At 38.8% G+C, this 20,484-nt stretch overlaps 2 protein-coding genes and 1 long non-coding RNA gene across 3 annotated transcripts in view; 2 read left to right on the top strand and 1 right to left on the bottom strand.

Annotated features, from left to right (window-relative positions):
* Nucleotides 1–455, bottom strand: part of LOC135976039 (uncharacterized) — a 35,554-nt gene extending 35,099 nt beyond the window's left edge. Inside the window, exon 1 of the long non-coding RNA XR_010593274.1 lies at nt 315–455. This is a non-coding gene — a long non-coding RNA (uncharacterized LOC135976039). The remainder of the gene's footprint in view (nt 1–314) is intronic.
* MDM2 (MDM2 proto-oncogene) lies at nt 253–20,177 on the top strand. Its single transcript, XM_005280028.5, is given in 13 exon segments — nt 253–351; nt 353–398; nt 401–419; nt 555–639; nt 6,946–7,020; nt 7,471–7,604; nt 8,581–8,630; nt 10,048–10,115; nt 10,273–10,366; nt 13,031–13,188; nt 14,005–14,163; nt 15,579–15,656; nt 18,708–20,177. Coding segments are annotated over 13 exon segments (1,620 nt in total). The 5' UTR covers nt 253–267; the 3' UTR covers nt 19,278–20,177.
* EIF3K (eukaryotic translation initiation factor 3 subunit K) lies at nt 5,530–6,266 on the top strand. Its single transcript, XM_065570312.1, has one exon. The coding sequence runs from the start codon at nt 5,545–5,547 to the stop codon at nt 6,148–6,150; it is 606 nt and encodes a 201-aa protein (XP_065426384.1). The 5' UTR covers nt 5,530–5,544; the 3' UTR covers nt 6,151–6,266.
* Nucleotides 20,178–20,484: the final 307 nt, after the last annotated feature.

Here is a 20,484-nt window from a genome sequence, read left to right as displayed (position 1 = left end):
CTGGCGGTGCGTGGGGACGGGGCGCTGGGCCTGGCGGGCTGAGGGAGGGGCGCGGGCGGGGTAGGCGGGCGCTTCCCCCACTCCTGGTGGGCAGGCTCCGCGGAGGTGCGGAGGGAGGCCGCGCGGGGCCCGCCCGGGAAAGAAGAACAGGCGGCCGCGGGGCTGGGGCGAGGGGCCGGACCGAGGCGGCTGCCCCAGCCGTTGGGTGAGTCAGCAGCGGCGCGCGCGCGGCCTCCCCCTGTGACGCAGCAGCGTCACCCCCGGGTCATGCTCAGACATGCCGCGGCCAGCGGAGGAGCTAAGCCCCGACTTGCCTTCGTCTGGCGACGCTATTTAAAGGCGGCCCGGCCCGGCCCGGCCCCGCCGCTTCATGCCGGTGCAGCAGCTCAGCCGCGCGTGCGCCCGCCGGGAGCGCCCAGGTGAGGCCGGGACCCCCGGTCCCGCAGGGCACTGCGTGCTTCGCGTTACCCCGACCCCGGCCCTGCTCCTCCGTGCGGACTCCCCGCTTCGCCCGCTGCCGGGCAAGCGGCTAACACCGCCCGTCTTCGTTTCAGGCAAATGTGCAACACCAAGATGTCAGCTGGGTCGGACGACTGCCCCGGCGCCTCTGCCATTCCCCCCGCCGATCAAGAGGCACTGGTGAGTAGCCCTGGCCCCGGCTCTCAGACACCGAGGTTTTCCTGCTGGCTGCGGGGCTTGCTTCCAGTGGACCTGCTGGTAGACAGACAGGTGTCGAGAATGTGGATGCTGACTGCTCCTACATCAATGCTAGGAAACTTAGATGTTCGTATTGGATTAAAGCCAGGGAAGTGAAGTGGATTCTCTTTAATCGCACAGTTGTGGAGTAAATCAGCTTTCACGGTTGGGAGTGAAGGATGGCACAGCTACCTAAACTTCGTGTTTGTGGGATTTTGTTGGTTTTAAATGTGTTCTTAAAGAAATGTTTTAACAGGTGTTTGATTTTAATGCCGTTTGAGCCTTGATCAGATTACTAGATCCATTCAGAATATAAAACCTATAAAAATAGCATTTAAAATGGAAATCTTGACAATCATATTAGAGCATCGGGAAAGGTGTATGTTCTAGTATTACATGGTGTTTGTATTGTTTCAGAGGGAGTGTGAATTTAACTAATTCTATTTAACTGTATGGTGACAGGTTTCAGAGTGGTAGCCGTGTTAGTCTGTATCAGCAAAAACAATGAGGAGTCCTTGTGGCACCAATTTATTTTGGCCAAATAAATTTGTTAGTCTCTAAGGTGCCACAAGGACTCCTCATTGTTTTCATTTAACTATAGGTTTTCAGGTATCAGGGGGTAGCCGTGTTAGTCTGTATCTATAAAAACAACAAGGAGTCTGGTGGCACCTTAAAGACTAACAGATTTATTTGGGCATAAGCTTTCGTGGGTAAAAACCTCACTTCTTCAGATGCATAGCATAAAATAAATCTGTTAGTCTTTAAGGTGCCACCAGACTCCTTGTTGTTTTTATAGGTTTTCAGTATGTGTCAATACCATCTTGTGCTGCATTAGAACTTAAAAGCAAGGGTAAGAGACATAGACCTTATGATGAAAAGCCCAGGGGTGTGGTGATTCTTTAAGTGTGTCACTCTTCCATCTGAGTACTGTACCAGTACTGCAGCAATTGTGTTAGTCACTATCCTATGGTTTCTGTCACATCAGATGTGACTTAAGTTATTTAAAAAGTTATGGCATGCTATTGCAAGTGAATTTACTTTGTTAGAAAAGTTAAGTAGTTACTAAAAAAAGGCTAGAAAGGTAGGAAAACATGAAAAAAGCCAGATGTTCATGAAAGAATACCATGCAGCTTAGGATGGAAAAATACAGTGATTTATTTAAAATCAAAAATACCTTAAGTCAGAGGTTTTGTCATGGAAATCAAGACAGTGGTTGTAAGGCCTTGATCTGCAATCAGATCTACAATGCCTGGGTGGACCCTTGTGTTAGTATAGAGTCCCATTGAAGTCAGCAGGGCTCCTTGTGGGCACAGGCTTCCTCCCACACCTATCCAGTTGCAGGATCAGAGCTTGTCTACACTGGCAATTTACAGCACTGCAACTTTCTCGCTCAGGGGTGTGAAAAAACACCCCTCTGAGTGCAGCAAGTTTCAGCCTTGTAAAGCTCCAGTATGGACAGTGCACCACTGCTGGGAGCCATGCCCCTCCTGGAGGTGAGTGGTTTTTTTTTTTTTTTTTTTTTTTAGAGCGATGGGAGAGCTCTCTCTCCGAGCGCTCTGCCCTGACTACACAAGCCACGTTAAAATGTTTAGTGTTGCCCATGTAGACTAGCCCTAAGTTCTGTCTACTTATGATACATTCTCTCTGTTTCTCTGTTTCAATGAGATGTTAATTCCCTTTATGAATCCATTGTAAAAACATACGAATGGCCATACTGGGTCAGACCAATGGTCCACCTAGCCCAGAATCCTGTCTTCTGACAATGGCTGGTGCCAGATGCTTCAGAGGGAATGAATGATACAGGGCAATTTATTGAGCGATTCATCCATCCCCTGTTGTCCAGTCCCAGCTTCCAGCAGTCAAAGTGTAGGGACACCCACAGCATGAGGTTGCATGATCATCTTGGCTACTAGCCATTAATGAACTTATCTAATACTTTTTTTAACCCACTTATACATTGGGCCTTCACAACATCCTCTGGCACCGAGTTCCACAGGTTGACTGTGCATTGTGTGAAGTATATCCTTGTTCTATGTTACGTGAAGAGGTAAATAATACTTCCTTATTCATTTTCTCCACACCATTCATGATTTTATAGTCCTTTGTCATGTTCCCTTGAAGTCATCTCTTTTCTAAGATGAACAGTCTCAGTCTATTTAATCTCTCCTCATGTGGAAGCTGTTTTATATCCCCTAATCATTTTTGTTGCCCCTCTCTGTATTTATTTTAATTCTAAGATATCCTTTTTTTGAAAGGGGACAACCAGAATTGCATGCAGTATTCAAGGTGTGGGCTTACCATGGATTTATCTAGAGGCGTTATGATATTTAGTGTATTATTATTTACCCCTTTCCTAATGGTTCCTAGCATACTGTTAGCTTTTTTGACTGCTGCTGCACATTGAGTGGATATTTTCAGAGAACTATCTGCAAATGACTCCATTATCTTTCTTGAGTGGTAACAACTAATTTAGACTCCATCATTTTGTATGTATGGTTGGAATTACTTTTTCCAGTGTGCATTTATCAACATTGCATTTATCAGAAGCTAAATATGAGTCAATAGTGTAACACTATTGCAAAAAAAAAAAAAAGCAAATATTCTTGGATGTATTAGCCAGGAGTGTTGTAAGCAAGACACAAGAATTAATTCTTCTCATCTACTCCGTGCTGATAAGCCTCAGCTGGAGTATTGTGTCCAGTTCTGGATGCCACATTTCAGGAGAGATGTAGACAAACTGGAGAAAGTCCAGAGAAGAGCAGCAAAAATGATTAAAGGTCTAAAAAACATGACCTATGAGGGAAGATTGAAATACATGGGTTTGTTTAGTCTGGAGAAGAGGACATAACAGTTACAGGAAGGAGTGAGAAAAATTATTCTCCTTACCCTCTGAGGATAGAACAAGAAGCAATGGGCTTAAATTGCGGCGAGGGTGGTTTAGGTTGGACATTAGGAAAAACTTCCTGTCACGGTAGTTAAGCACTGGAATAAAATGTGTAAGGAGGTTGTGCAATCTCCATCATTGGGGTTTTTTAAGAGCAGGTTAGACAAACACCTGTCAGAAATGGTTTAGATAATAATTAGTCCTGCCATGAGTGCAGGGGACTAGACTAGAAGACCTCTCAAGGTTCCTTCGAGTCCTACAATTCTATGATTGGATTTTATCTGCCATTCTGTTGCCCAGTCACCCAGTTTTGTGAGATCCGTGTATAACTCTTCACAGTCAGCTTTGGACTTTACAATCTTGAGTATTTTTATATTGTCTACAAACTTTGCTACTCACTGCTTACCCCTTTTCCTAGATCATTTATGAATATATTGAACAGCACTGGTCCCAGTACAGATCCTTCAGGGATCCTACTATTTACCTTTTTCCATTTTGAAAACTGTCCACTTATTTCTACCCTTTGTTTTCTATACTTTAATACTGATCTATGAGAGGACCTTCCCTCTTATCCCATGACTGCTTAGTTTGCTTAAGAGCCTTTTGGTGAGAGGCCTTCTGAAAGTCCAGGTATATCTATTGGATCACCTTTGTCCACATATTTCTTGATGCCTTCAAATAATTTTACTAGATTGGATTCTGCATGATTTCCCCTTACAAAAGCCATGTTGACTATTCCCCAACATATCGTGTTCATATATAGCAGGGGTAGTCAATAGGCGGACCATGGGTCAAATCTGGCCTGCCAGACGCTTTTGAATGGACCCCAAAATCTTATTTACTTATAATTAATGTTACTGTACTTTATTTTATTATTTTCTCTGGAGTCTGGACTTTGCCTATACCTTGACCAAGATATTTGGATCTGGACCAAAAAAAAAATTGACTAGCCTTGATCTATAGTAAAGAACACAATTATGAGACACACAGTTTCAGCCAGTTTGCCTGGTACTGATGTTAGGCTTACCAGCCTGTAATTTCCAGCATTGTCTCGAGGCTTTTTTAAATCGGTATTATGTTAGTTACTTGCCAGACATCTAGTTTAAACAATAGGTTATATACCACAGTTGTTACTCAGCCGTTTATGTTTGAATTCCTTTAGAACTCTTGGGTGAATACCAATCTGGTCCTGATAAATGTAAGCATAGTAAGTCATCAATTTGTTCCAAAACCACCTTTACTGACACCTCAATCTGGGATGGTTCCTCAGATTTGTTACCTAAAAAGAGTGGCTAAGGTATGGGAATCTCCCCCATATCCTCTGCAGTGAAGACCCATGCAGTGGCCTTGACTTCATTGAGTGTGCCTTTAGCACCTCGATCTCTAGTGGCCCCACTGATTCTTTGGCAGACTTCCTGCTTCTGATGTGCTTTAAAAAAATTTGCTGTTAGTTTGTCTTTTACGAGTTGCTCTTCAAATTCTTTTTTGGCCTCCCTAATTATACTTTTACACTTGATTTGATGTAGTTTGTTCCTTTCTATTGTATATCCATCTGTTGCATTTCAGTGGTATGTTTGTATTGTTGGGTTGAGCAAGTATTTAGGTTGCTTAACACTTTCCATATAAAAAAATTCTTGTGGCCCTTTCATTTTTAGAAGCTCTAACTGCATCAAACCTTTGAAATATGGCAGAAGGAAAGTCCTTGGACCGAAGAGCTGTCCGTTTTGTCCCAGGACATTCAGCTCAGGTTTTGCTGAGAGATACGTTTTTGAAAAAAGCCATTTCCCTTCTCTCACCCGTTCTTCAGAAATATTTTGTCTTATTGCTGAAATAACTAAACATGAACATGTTAGGACCAGGTTCATGCTGCTGCTGAACCAGCAACAACAGCATCACATTCTATATTGGGAACACTTAAGAACTTTTAGAGCTGCTGTAGTACAAGAAGATGTGGGGAGAGAGACATGGGCTTATGCCCAAACCCAGCAAATAGCTCTAATGAGCGCTACGTGGAGACGCAGGCCAAGGAGAACGCTTACGACCTGGAGGCCAACCTGGCCGTGCTCAAGCTGTACCAGTTCAATCCTGCTTTCTTCCAAACCACCGTCACGGCTCAGATCCTGCTCAAAGCCCTGACCAACCTGCCGCACACGGACTTCACCCTCTGCAGGTGTATGATCGACCAGGCTCATCAAGAAGAGAGGCCGATCAGGCAGATCCTCTATCTCGGAGAGCTACTGGAGACCTGCCACTTCCAGGCCTTCTGGCAAGCCCTGGATGAGAACATGGAGCTTCTGGATGGGATCACGGGGTTTGAAGACTCCGTTAGGAAGTTCATCTGCCATGTGGTCGGGATCACGTACCGGCATATCGACCGGTGGCTGCTTGCTGAGGTGCTGGGTGACCTCTCGGATAACCAGCTGAAGGTCTGGATGAGCAAATATGGCTGGACAGAAACGGAGTCGGGCAAGATCTTCATCTGCAACCAGGAGGAGAGTATCAAACCCAAGAACATAGTGGAGAAGATCGACTTAGCTAGTGTCTCCAGCATCATGGCTTCCTCCCAGTGATGGGGCCACACCGCCCTCCTTGCTGCTCCATGTGAACTCGCTTGGGGGTTCTGTTGTTCAGTTCCCTTTTTAATGCCAGTGCAACCTTGGCCAATAAAAGCGCGTCGTTGACCTTGGGGGGGGGGGGGTAGGAAATAGCTAATGAGCCATCTAGTTAACTTTGAGGGCACCATGGTAGGAGCTGCCACACCTCCTGGTGGTGCGAGAGAGCTAGGCTGGGTCCCCCCCTTGGGATAACAGCCTTCTACTTACCAGCTAATGTAGTAAGCCTTGTAGTTCAAGGGGGAGCAGTCTGGGCTACATTGCTCAGGGTTCAGGGTTCACACCATGATGATGTATGATTTGGGGGAGGGAGGATTGTTATAGTTGCGTGTAATAGGATTTGTTTATCTTTTTTCTTAAAAAGAAAAACCTAGGAAATTATGTAAGCATGTAAACAAATCTTATTTAGGTTGCAAAGGCTGTCGTTGCCTCTGGAACCTTACTTTAGCCTCCATGTGCATATGTATTTTGTCACAGTCTTTAATTATGTGATGACACACAGATTTTCACAGGACCCCCGTTTCATTTGATGTGAACGGTAAATGCACCGTGGGGAATGACAAAATTAAGATTGCACAGGGAACCAAAAATCTGCCATGTCCTAACTTTGAGAAGCTTGACGTTTCAACATAAATAACACTCTTTTAACATAGTGTTTGTGGGTGTAATACACAAGTAATCTATATGGTTCTTGGGGAGGACATGCACTAAACATATTTCATTTTTAATTTGCTTCTTTTTTTTTTCTTTCAGTTTAAGCCGAAGCCACTATTGTTGAAGTTGTTAAAATTTGCTGGTGCCCAGAAAGACACTTTTACAATGAAAGAGGTAAATTATCAGAACTTCTCATTAACAATGATGGATAGCAATAAATATAAGTTTTACTCTTACAAGTTTACCATACTTATTAATTACCCCATAATATGAAAAAATAATGTGGCTTACTGGATAGGGCATCGGTGTGGAAGTTGGGAGATGGTTCTGTTCCTGGCTCTGTCACAGTCTTGCTTTGTGACCTCGAACAAGTCACTTAACATCTGTACCATAGTTTCTCTGTCTGTAAAATGGAGTACTGTATATAGCTTTGAGAACTACAGACAAAAACTGCTATGTAAAGTAGTATTTATTTATAACTCTTTTAATATTAATATGGAGTTGCAGCTGATAATTGAAAAGATAATAGACTCTTTAGGGGGTTGAAATAGGTTATTTTATATTGTTTTTATACTTTAAAGTTATAAATATATTTAATATAGCTATATTTGACTTGCATTGTAGGTAATATTCTATCTTGGCCAATATATTATGTCTAAACGATTATATGATGAAAAACAGCAGCATATTGTCCACTGTGCAGATGATCTTCTTGGAGATCTATTTGGGGTACCAAGCTTTTCGGTAAAAGAACACAGGTACATTTCATATTCTTTGTGAGAAAGATCAGTATGAAATGTATGTAACACACTGAACTTATGTGTTGGTTTGCAATTTGTTGCATATTTTATTTGCATAAGTCTTGACAGATAGAATTGTCATAATTGTATGCCCCCAGATGTCCATTTTTTTTTTTAGAGGGAGGCATGATTCAGCCTGCATTTATATCTATAACTTCCAGACCTCAGAAGGAACACAAACTTCTGAGGTTCAGTAACCTTAGAGCTTCTGTCTACTTTGAAGAGAGATTCTCCCCTCTACCCCTTGAGGTAACAGCAACATAATTTAGACATTACACAAGCACTTCAGACTGTCCTCTTCCCATTATTAACTCCTTATGCATGGGAGACCAAGTCCAGTAAAGGGGGTTGCAGAGAAGAGGCATACGCTCTTTTGTTTTTCTCCAGGCAGCTACACAACTCATCAGTGCAGAGTGACGGCGGTTGAAGATTTCCCTCTGCAGCTGTCTAGACTTTCTTCTGAAATAGGTTATATTGCTGCAAAGCCAGTATGCATGACCTGGGTCTTGCCACTGCCCTAAAAGTTGAAGATCTTTTTCTCTGGATTAAACCCTGAAATAATGCTGTACAAGTTCCATTAAAAATGCTGTGAATCATGACTAGAGGTGGTCCAACTACTGGTTAAGTGAGAAATGGCTTTTTGACAAAATTGAAACTTTCAGAAGAAAATTCCTGATCTTGTTGAAGTTTTTCATTTTTTGAAAAAAATTCAAAATGGAATTTTTTCCAACTTTTTAGAAAAAAGCATTTAAAGTTTCTTCCGTTTGTTTTGGTACCTCTTTTTCAGCCAGCTCTAATCATGACACTACAAAATAATCAATGTTTTCAGCTTGGTCTTTCTCTCTTCTAGTTTGGCTAAATTTACCACAGTAAATAGGAACTTCTAATTTATAATTTTTAAATCTATGAAATGTCTATTTTGTCTCCCTTCAAGGAAGGTATACTCCATGATTTCCAGTAACTTGATAGCAGTCAGTCAACAAGGTAAGTTAGTGTTGAAAGGCCTCTTTTTTTGGGGGGGGGGGGGGGGGTCTTTATTAATGCAAAAGTCCTGAAAGCTGTATTAACTTACGTTGTAGGCGATATTCAGTTAACTTCAGTCATTGATAGATGATGTAATTATTGTCACTTTTTTGTAGCACTGTTGGAGGTGAATTGCATCTTTTACAAATAAACTGTTTAAGGTTATGGATCTAGCACAGAAAATGGGCTTGAACTTGCTCATAGTGAAGTCACTGGCAAAATTTTCGTTGGCTTCAATGGAAACAGGATAAGGCATTATGTGCAGACTTTGATTCTGCTTTCTTTACATACTCAACTCACGCTAAGAAATATATTTTAAAAACAAAATATTTCAAAATTGGTTCATCCTTAACTACCCTGTCTAATTTGAGTTAACATTTTTCTTGTAATAGTTGACACGATAAACAATAAAAGTAGCAGGAAAAAAAATCCATATACTTTATGAGTTTAATAAATCCATATATAATTTCATAAAATAGACTATGGTCTATTTCAATTTATTCACATCTGCAAGAGAAGGATTGATAATGCAGCTGTTGATGTAACTTAAATTTAAGAAATGAGTGAAATGAAAGTTAAATATGGGGGTGAATTTTTTTTAAAAAGGCTCTTAAATCTACATTTATACATGTAATCTGCTTGATTTTCCAAAGTATGGAGCACCATTGGCTTCAGTGGGTGCAGTTGGGTGCTCAATACTTGAATATCAGGCAAGTCCCTAAATATGGACTTTGGGGCTTAACGTTAGGCTCCTATTTTTGAAAATCTTGGCCAGAACAGCAGAGTAGAAGGATAGAAGTAGAGAAGATCTCAAAGATAAAATCTGGTCAAATAAAAAGGGTATGTGTTTACTATACTTAACTTTGTTCTCAATGGATACCTTTTGTCGTGAAAATAACTAGTTGCATTGTGTAGTTCAGGGTCCATTCTGACAATGTAGTTAGAACAATTATTTCTGTGTCTTAGCAGGATATTAATGACTGTAAACATCTCTTGCAGAGCTTGATGTCGTCTTTTGTAAACCAGTAGATCTTGTATGTGTCTTCTTGTAAATAGTTTAATATCATCATGTTGATATCTAGTTAAAAATTGTTTTATTTATAAGAATATTTTCTCCCAATATTCTTTTTTATCTGTGAAAAATTCCAAAACAGTTGCATTTTTTTCTTACAATTGTGTATATAATGTTATAAAGAAAACCTTGAACATTTCTTAAGAGTATGAAGTGATTTTGTAAATATAAAGTATACTCTGAATTAAGATTTAAAATGATATGTACAAAATATTTGCAGTATATTTTTACAACTTTCACTGCAGTCCCTTGAGTCTGCAGATATTTCCTTTCTGATGCATTGCATTATGTATTTTTCTTTTTCAGAGTCTATGGAAGCAAACACATCTGAGAATGAGTCCAGGTGTCAACTTGAAAAAGGCAACGTTCTAAAGGTGATCTAACTACTTGATACATTCTAACATATACATTCTTTCAAGTTTCACGACTTCATTTGCTTTACCATTGAGATTTGGATGCAGTTGAAAGATTAAAATTAATTTCATGCTATCCACATTAATACTATGCTTACTTAGTATTTTTGTTAAACAGGAATCCATGCAAGAGTTAGTTGACGAAAAACAGACATCCCCAAATTTGACTTCTAGACCAACTACCTCTTCTAGGAGGATGCTCAGTGAATCTGGTAGGTGCACATTTATAATGAAGGATTTTCAATATTTTCAAGAGCATGTACACCTAGACCAAACTTGTATATCACTGGCTCATGTCATCTTTTGTTGGGGAGTCCACATTTTCATGTTTTTAGCCATTGTGAAAGGTACCAGATTGACAGCCCTGGAGAATGAGCTTCTCTGCTTATCCATAGAATAGATACAGTATGGGTAATGGCAATACAGACTTCCCCACTTGTGTGTACGTCTCCTAGCACACCAGTTTTCAATCTTCTTTTCATTTGTGGACCCCTTAAGAATTTCGACTGCAGGTACAGATCCCTTGGGGAATATTTGACATAGTCTGCATACCCCTAGGGGTCCATGGTCCACAGATTGAAAACCACTGTCCTAGCACAGTGGGGCTCTGCTCCATGACTAAGGCTTCTAGGTGCTATGATTATATATGTAATAACCTCACCAGCATGGTACAGTCCTGATCTGCAAGGACTACCAGCAGGGTGATAGGGTAACTCAGTCTCCATGCCTGTTCAATTCTCTGCCTTTATACTGATGTCACCAACAAGGGTATCAGTGGTGTTTTCTTTGTGATGTGGACATCTTTTCACACACTGCACTGAGACGTTAAAACTGATGTCAGGTAACTCTTCAGACAGCCACCAGATTTTAACTTTTGGTTGCTGTTTGTAACCTACTTGTATTGGATTTAAGTTACTGACATGGGCTGAAAGGCTTTATTTTATCCAGTTATCTTGGTCCAGATCTTCAAAAGTATTTAGTCACCTAAATACCTGCGAAAATTTGGCCCTCTGATTCTTTTCTCTACCTCACCCCTCTACATGGCAACTTAATATTTATTGGTTAATGCATTCTTAAAATCTGAGGTGTTGATTCTGATATTTAGTGGGTGTTTGAGTGCTTTGTTTTGTTTTTTTTGTTTGAGTTGTGTAACTTTCAACCTCTTGGTGGTAACACTTCATAACTTTCAATTATATGTAATATGCACTGGTAATTTCCACATCAACCTGCATTTTATCACTACTTATCTGGTGATTCTTGAGAGTTGTGATGAGTAACAATAACCTTTCACATAAAATTATAGCATGCAATATTTATTTTGTTCAGTTGCTTGATCTATGTAAGGTATTTCTGATAAGCTTATCTTTGTAGTATTTAGGCAGCAGTCATCCTACCCTATCGTAAAACTTTACTGCATTTATAAGCCATTCACACTATATTAAAATAACTCTTTAATGTTGTAACTCAAACTGGTGAAAGGATGAAAATTCACAGTTAAGGATTATAACTTGTAATACTTACACACAACCCAGAGTAATCAGGTGTTCTGTTGTGCCTGCTTATTGCAAGCTTAAATCATTAACTCTGTTTTGCATCCATTTGTCAGTTTATTACAGCCTTAAAATTCTTCTAATATAGTGTTTTTATGTACACTGTTTTTTTAATTTGTAGGAAATCTTCCCCTTAAACCATTATGCTCGTTACATTGGGATGGTAGCGGCTCCAAAGGAGCCGCTACTATTTCACTGTAAATGTTTAGAAACCGTGTGTTGGCATGTTATCGGTACCTTATGGAGAGATGACAACTTAATGAGGACAACGATGGACAGGAGCAACGGTTGGGCCTGGGGGCATCTAAGTTTGAAGGTTGGGGCTCTCAGGGCGAAAAAAGAAAAGAGAGAGGGACTGAGCCAAGAAGCATCAAGGGAAAGTAAGAGGAGTCACAAAGTATGTACAAGTGTTTTGTTCTTTTTTTTTCTTTTAAAACTAAAGATGCCAGGCTTAGAGGCCCTGGGGTGGATTTTTCAAACGTTTTTACAGTGCAAAGAAAGGATTGGGCAATAGAGCGAGTTTGTGAAAGGCACCTGTAGGCGGCAGCAGGCTCTGTTGAATGGTCATTGAACCAATTTGCCAATCCTGGTAGGGAATTTCACTCCACTGCATTTATTACACACTGACTTGGCAGCTGCTTAAGTCTTTGTCAAATTTTTTTTTATAATGCCTTTTCTTAAGGTCAGTGGAGTTGAATTTTGATACATTTATACCCAAAATACTGTCTCCCTACTCCCGCCCTCCTTCATGCTACAAGAGTCCAAAACGTCATAAACATCCAAAAAGTAGTGTTTTTGAGTTCTTCAGCTTAAAACAGTGTTTCCACAGTTGACATCTTGAACATCACGTTTTAGTTTTGAAGGAATTTTTAGTGTGGACTTTTATACACCTGCAAATTGGGGTTATAATAGAAATCCTGATACCAATAAATATACTGTTGCATGTAAAGCTAAAATGAAATCCTCGATTTCCAGAGGTGGCCAGGAGTTTGTTCTTATGATTCCTTAGTCATAGTATCTATTGCCTGGGGAAATTACCATTTATACATCTTAATGATGGGGCGGTCAGTGAAAAACAGCCTTAGAAATGTCAGTTTTTTTGCCCATTTTACACCATTTTCTTTTAGGAATATGAGAAGAATGTGTTTCATTGTCTTTTTAAAATAGGTCAGGTGCCTTTATTTAATTTTCCATTGAAAAACACTGAATAATTTTAATATTGAAGTTCTGAATAAGTAAAATCCAGTTTAAACATCTACTAAAATGCATGTAACATTGTGCACTTCATAGATTCCTTTGGATTAATAAGCTTTTTCTCTGACACAGAAGAAAGTTCTTCAGATGAACAACCTAGTGAAAGAAGAAAACGGCATAAGTCAGACAGCATTTCGCTCACATTTGATGAAAGCCTTTCTTGGTGTGTTGTAAGTGGGCTATGCTGCGAAGGAAGCAACAGCAGCGACTCAATAGACTCTGCAAGTCCTGTAAGCAAGATGTATTTTTAATTATGTTGAGTTCTCAAATTTCCCAAACATGCATCTTGGTGATCATATTAATATTTGAAACAAATAATGCTTCTAGTGATGTCAGAGAACCCGAGTGTTGTATTTTATGTGGCTTGGATCATAAAACTTAAGAATGGAATTTTCTTAAATCTTCATTATGAATATTCAGAAAAGGAAGCAAAACAAATGAATTCTTAGCCCTTGGTACAGTAAAAAAGAAAAGTGGTGCCTCTGAATTGTGTATGAATATCTGTATTCCCAGCGAGAGTGTGTTTCATGATTAGAGTAAGTTATTTACACTTCTCAGTTTCCCATCTGTAAAATGTGAGTTAATAGTTACACACCTTTGTTAAAGCATTTTGAGATTTGATAAAAGATGCTGTAAGTCTTAAGTATTTCACTTGTGTACTGAAATTTTATATTATTAAATTCACACAATATATCATCTGCTTTTCTGTATATTTTAAATGTTAGCAAATGTAAATTCAAACTTCACTTGTGTTGTATTTCAACATACTAGTTTTGGAGACAGTTCCAATGTTCTTTTCATTCATTTACAAATAATTTTTAAAGGTTTTATAAATCCAATAATATATTTCTAAATTGTGCAGCTGCAGCAGAAATCCCAACATCTTGAGTGGTATGAGGTATTTGGCTGAGACATGACTTATCTCTGGCTGGCAGCCAATTAAACAGTTTCTCTTTACTGTTATGTTTAAATACACATGTAGCAATATGAGTCATAAGAATGTATTAATGAAGTTAAATATATTCCCCCCTCCCCTTTATATTCAGGATCTTCATGCCAGTTCATTAAGCGAAAACTCTGATGATTGGTTTGACCAGAGTTCTGTTTCAGACCAGTTCAGTGTTGAGTTTGAAGTTGAGTCCATTTATTCAGAAGATTATAGCCATAATGAAGAAGGACAAGAGCTCACAGATGAAGATGATGAGGCATGTATATTCCCCATCCTTTCTCTCTTCCCCCCTCCCCCCCCCAATCTGAAATGTTATAGCAGAAGCATTTTGTTGGAATCCAATATGAAACATTTCCATAGTCTTCTTTCATGACTGTATGTGCTGTATGGCAAATATGTACTGCCATTCTTTATACTGAGTTTTCTTTGTACAAATTTAGTCATGTTCTGCAAGAAGCTCCCTGTAGGCAGAGCTCCATTGGGGTCATTTATAGGGCCTGAAGGGACCATTACAATAATTTAATCTGACTTCCTCCATAACATAGGCCATAGAATTTCATCCAGTAAAATTCACTGGCTAGCTGTTGAAGTCACTGGGGTTCAGTGCAGGGTCAGGAGTCCACTTATGCATGTTTTTTTTGCAGGATAAAGGCCTTAGCTTGGAATATGTATATGAACTTGTAACTTTACTGGAAGAAAACCTCATAATATTTGAAAGGCAAAACGTATTAAATAGGATATTTATCTGCATAAAGTGAAAAATGAATATAAGTATTTTTAGAATACATTTTTAAAAACTATTTAAGATCTTGTATCGGGTTGCCAAACTTACTGACCCTCAGAGTCGTATACGACAATCTTCAGTGCCAAGGCACACCTGCTGGGGCTTGGAGCTTCAGTCCTGTGGAAGGTGCCTGCCGGGGCTTTGGGTTTCAGCCCCGCTCCCACTGAACCCTGAGCCCTGGCAGGCATGCCCAGGAGCGCTGAAACCCAAAAGCTCCACCTCGCCTGTGCTGGGCAGAAGCCACTACCTCACCACCCTGCTGCAAGGCAGAGGTCCCAAGCTCCGCTACTCAAGTTTGGTAGGTAGAGTGTGGGTGGCTCCGGGAGCCACGCTTTAACAGTAACAGAGCTGCATGCATCTCGTGAGCCACAGTTTGGCTACTGCTGTCTTATATCATTAGGAGACAGCATGGGTAGCCTTAAAAATTATAAATACTGAGCTCTATGGTGCAGAGTATTGGAATTAGTGTCTTTCATTTACTGTGTTGACTAGTGAAATATTTGTATTGCTAAAGCTTTTGTTCACAATTGACATTATCCATTTGAGGGAGGCCCACTGTTGTCTGTCTATATTGTAAATCTTCCAAGAGGCTGTTCCCAAATGAGAACAAAAGTTTCTAGAGCTGGTAATTACAGTGATGTCTGTACCCGTAAGTAGTAGTGCTCCCTCTTAATTCCGTATTCCAAGAAAATGCGTGTAGTGTATAGCCACATCATCTAGAACTTTAGTTAGTACTATTTTCTATCTGGTAAAAAGTTTTTTAAAAAGTATTTTAAAAAGTATTCTGTCAAGTGTGCTTTACTACTTGTTCAGGGTTGTTTTTTAGTAAAACATTTAAAATTAAAAACCAAGTAAAAGGAAGTTTAAAATATATTTTCTTCCATTAGGTATACCAAGTGACGATATATCAGACTGAAGAGAGTGATGCTGATTCATTCGATGAAGATCCTGAAATTTCACTAGCTGTGAGTAAATACTTGGTTCATAAAAAATCACAAGTCTTGTGAAATGAAAGACCAGGACTGGGAACATATATGAATTCAGAGGGCAATTGTAAAAGTAAAATCTCACTTTTTCTTGCATTAAAAGGAAAATGATAGTTTGATTTATATGTCGGTAACTGAAAGACCTCACTCTTTCTCTGTGCCGTTTTAAAGTTGTTGACACAGGAATTTCAAATTTTACTTGCTTGCTCAGAGAAAGGGGCACACAGTTTAGAGCCTAGACCTAACTTTTTGTTTAAAACACAAAGGAAGGATTTTGAAAAAAGCTTTTAAATATTTTTGGAAACCAAAAGGTAGCAGTGTTTTTGGCTACAAAAAAAACAAAAACAAAATAAAACTGGCCACTTTAATTTCAGTGTCCAATCTGAGTGAAATAAAGAAAATAGCAAAAAATTGTGTATTGAAAATTCACTAAGGATAAAGGGACTGTTTTTAAATTGTCTAGAAGATTGAAAAGATCAGTTTCTCTATTTTTTTGTGTAAAGTTTTTTAAATTTCAGCACATTGGCTTGTCAGAATGTCTGAATTCAAAATTTGGCATGTCTTGAAAACTAAATACTAAAACATGGAACAATTTCTTTAAATTGCCATTCTGAACACAAAGGTGCATAGGAGAATTAGTCATCCAGAACATGTCATTGGCTGAGCTGCCTTAATCATGCTTGTACTGTGGAGCCAGCTGTAATGATACCTCTGGGAATATAAGGAGTTTTGTGTTTGTGGGTTTTTTTAAATGTCAAACAGAATATTTTTAAAGTTACTTTGTCTAGATTTAAATTGCTCTTCATTCACAGTTCATGTCTGAGTAGAGCAAAGGCTTCCAAAACAAGCATTTTAATTATGGTGTTGCCAGTTGCAGCTCCATAGTTAGGGTTAAGTTTTGCACTCCCCAGAATTACAACACTCTGAGATAGGAATTTATATAAATGTGTTAAATACCTTTAGGCATGAAAATGACTTTTAAAATATATCTTTGAAGGAATTGAGCATTCAGTGTTAGTCAGACTGAGGTTTTTGGGGAAGGATCTTGAATAATGCACGCATTTCAGACCTTTCATATAGTTTAAACTCATTGAAATCTTGAGCGTAGAATACACGTGAAAACTTTTTTAGGATTAATGATTTTTTCACAGTATTCATAGTTGGAAGTTTTTCCTTCAGCAGACACTGGAGAATAATGTTAGACTTCAGAGGATTTCAGAAAAAAGTGCTCTTCTAAAATAGCTGCCACCTTCAGTTGTTTTCAGTAGTACTGAAGCCACAGGCTTCCCTCAGTTGGTGATTTTGAGAAGAGCTAATTGTTCTCAGTACAACCAAATATTATTCTCTGCCTTGTGACCTCATAGGGCTACCTGCTAAAGGCAGCTTGGCATTTCCTTGGGAACAGTGGGAGGCTAGAGCCATCTGTAAAGATGATATTGTCCTATGATTTCATTTACATTAAGAACAATGGGTAGTGTCAGCCATTTTGAAACAGGGCAATTCTTTGAGTTTCTTTGTATGCACCAGCCTCTACTTGCAGGTGTAAACTTTCAGTTAAGACAAATAATGGCAGAAAATGATCATTAATCCTAAACATTTCCTAATACCATTGGGAGTTGGTAGGAAAATCAAGTTAATCTGACCTGGGACAACAAACACAAAAATGGCTTAATCACATACAGGTTAGATGGGGGAGAGGGAGTGAGGGGGAAATGGCAGCGATAGTTCTCAAGTTCTGTACACCGAATAAACTCCGCCACATGATATGGCACTTTCAGTAGATTGTGCAGATACTCAGAATAGGTTCACACATCCTCCTGGATCTCAGGCTCCATTCAGTGAGGCACATATGCTCCACTGGCTTTTTGGAGGAACCCAGATGCTCCGCTGGGGTCTGCTAGGCTTTTCCTTGACTGGAGACAGAAAACAATGGGATACTGTCCCAGGGCCACTGACTGGTGGTACCAGAATAAGCTGTCACTCTCAGTAGATTACAGATCTTCACAGTATGATTTTGCTTCTCCTTTTGTATATGCTTTGAATAATGAGTTAACAGTGTTGACGTTTAAAGTATTATAATTGGGTGATAGTGGGCACCCACTAAGATAAATGAATCGGGTCACATACCTCTTGGAGTTGTTTCAAGTTCTGCAAATGGAGACCAACATCATTGCATCAGTTACACTCTGTTCACACTTTCAAGGCTCAGTAACCTAACAGATAGAGACTTTTATTTAAAGAAACATAGGTTCTGGGATTATGAAGGCAGCATAAGAGAGGTTCCAGTATGATGTATTATTGTGTACAATCTGAAATGGAATCTTGATCTGTAAATGAGTTTAGTATATGGTGTTATTACAAGGCAGATCTAAAGCTATTTGAGTGCCCTAAATGTGCATTTCTATACCTTAACATGTTTTGGATTTCTTTTATGTTTAACCTCAACTCAGAATATCCTGGGTTTATAATGCTTGGTTTTAGGATAATTACAGCATCCCTGAAATATATTTTTCCTAAATTACTGATAAGTACTTGCAACCATAATTTCACTTTAACATAGTTTTATTTTTCTGAAAATACATATGCAGATAGTCTGTACAATGTGTAAACTTACATTAGAGAGGTAGAAGACCAGTTGCTAAAACACATCATGGAATAGATTTGAGTCTAGCTCTAATGATAGTGCTGAATGTATAAATTTTTGGTACGCTGCCTGTGTAACACATTGTCCTTGGCATTGTTATTTACTTGTTCAGTTTTGAGAGAGATTTTTACACCCAAATTTTTAATTGCGAGGAGAAAAAAAAATCATGTGCATCACTACAAGATTGAGAAATTGTGGTGTAATTGATTTTAACTTTCCTCTTCCTAAAGTTCTTTCCATCTTAAAATGTGATGATTGACCAATTTTGTTTACAAATATAGAGTAAATACTTGAGTAACATAAAGAAACTATAATCACCTTTAATTTTTTTCTATAATAGTAGGAATGCCAAATAGCTTAACTGTTTAACTTTTAATTCACTAAAGGATTATTGGAAGTGCACTAAATGCAATGAAATGAACCCTCCCCTTCCGCGGCATTGTCCCAGATGCTGGGCTCTTCGTGAGGACTGGCTTCCTGATGAAAAGAATGACAAATCTGAAAAGCGAAAATTGGAAAGTTCCACACAGCTAGAGCATGAAGAGGGTTTTGATGTTCCCGACTGTAAGAAAGTGAAAATGAATGAAGATAAAGAACTAAGTGTTGAAGAAAGTGAGGATACAACAGCAGAAACTTCTGAATCCCAGGAAAGTAAGGAATACTCTCAGCCATCTACATCTAGCAGTATCTTTTGTAGCAGCCAAGAGGATTGCCAAGAACCTGAGAAAAAAGAGACAGAAGACAAAGAGGAAAATATGGAATGCAGTCTACCCCTTTCCAGCATAGAGCCCTGTGTCATATGTCAGAGCCGACCTAAAAATGGCTGTATAGTTCATGGCAAGACAGGACATCTTATGTCGTGTTTTACTTGTGCGAGGAAACTGAAAAAGCGGAATAAACCCTGTCCAGTCTGTAGACAGCCAATTCAGATGATTGTGCTAACTTATTTTAGTTAGAAGGAACTTCAGCATAACTGTGCAACATAGCTTCAACAGACCTTCTATACAGGCTTTCTTACAAACTTCCATAGACTTGAACAATTAAGAGAGTAAGAAACTATTTTTGTATGTTTAACTAAAGACATAATATTTTGCGTGATTTTGCTTTCTTTGGAATTTAATGAAAAGTTGATCTTAAAAAAAATTGCACTGAAATTGATAGTTTTCTTCATTAGGCATTTGGGGGGATTTTAAAATACCCAAATTCCTGAAATTTATTTCCATGTTAGGGGATCTGTCACAACAAGACTTGCACATCACAAGCAGATCAGTAATGACACTTGTACAACTGTATAGAATATTCATTTTAAAATAGTGAATTTAATGCTTTTGAGAAATGAGTGATCTCAAGTTTCATTATTGTGAAAATCTATTAATTCTTACTGAGCAAAAGAAAACTGAATTTATAATTTCAACCTTCCCATCTTTCTACAAATTCCAGTATCTGTTTCTTAGTCAAGTCATTGGGGAAAATCAGAACTTCTTAAGAAATCCCTAGGAAAATTCCTATTTTGAAAAATAAAATTTTGACTTGGTCATTGCTGAGAATTGAATTTATCTATCAAAGCAGGTAAATTGGGGGAAATATTTCTGAGACTACTTCAGATCACCAGAAGATGTGAAAGCAGCACAGTGATATTTTGCATAAGGGTCTTTTTTTAAGTTCAGTAGGATTTTTTTAATTGAATCAGTGATTCTTTGTTTTGTAAGGTTTTTCTGAATATTGAAGAGTTGTGAGGTGGTAGATTGGCCAGTTATATATTGAAATCAGACATTTAATATAAAATGTTGATCAAAATTTTTTGAAAAAAAAAAAAAAAAAGAAAAATCTGTAAAATTAAATATCCTTCAAACTAGTGTGTCTAGTTCCTTGGTAACTCTTTTCAGTAATGAATTTTAAAAAAATCATCTCAATACTTGCCCGTTCCTCCCCCCCCTCTCCCCCCCCAAATTTACTGTCCTGTGAAATTTCTCTGTACTTTGCATGTTGCTGAATATTTTTTGTGTGGTGAATTCCAAGAATGCAGTGAAAGTGTGCATTTACATAGAATTTTCTTAAAAAATGCTGTTAGGTTACTCAGTTGTACTGGTACTTTGAGGATAAAAATGTAAGGTTCTGGATAATTTTGACGAGAATATTGTGCAAAAATGTGGCTTTCTTCTC

Source organism: Chrysemys picta, chromosome 1 (genome assembly GCF_011386835.1).
Source record: "Chrysemys picta bellii isolate R12L10 chromosome 1, ASM1138683v2, whole genome shotgun sequence".
In the NCBI taxonomy this organism is placed as follows: Eukaryota; Metazoa; Chordata; order Testudines; family Emydidae; genus Chrysemys; species Chrysemys picta.
This window is presented reverse-complemented; position numbering and strand designations above follow the sequence as displayed.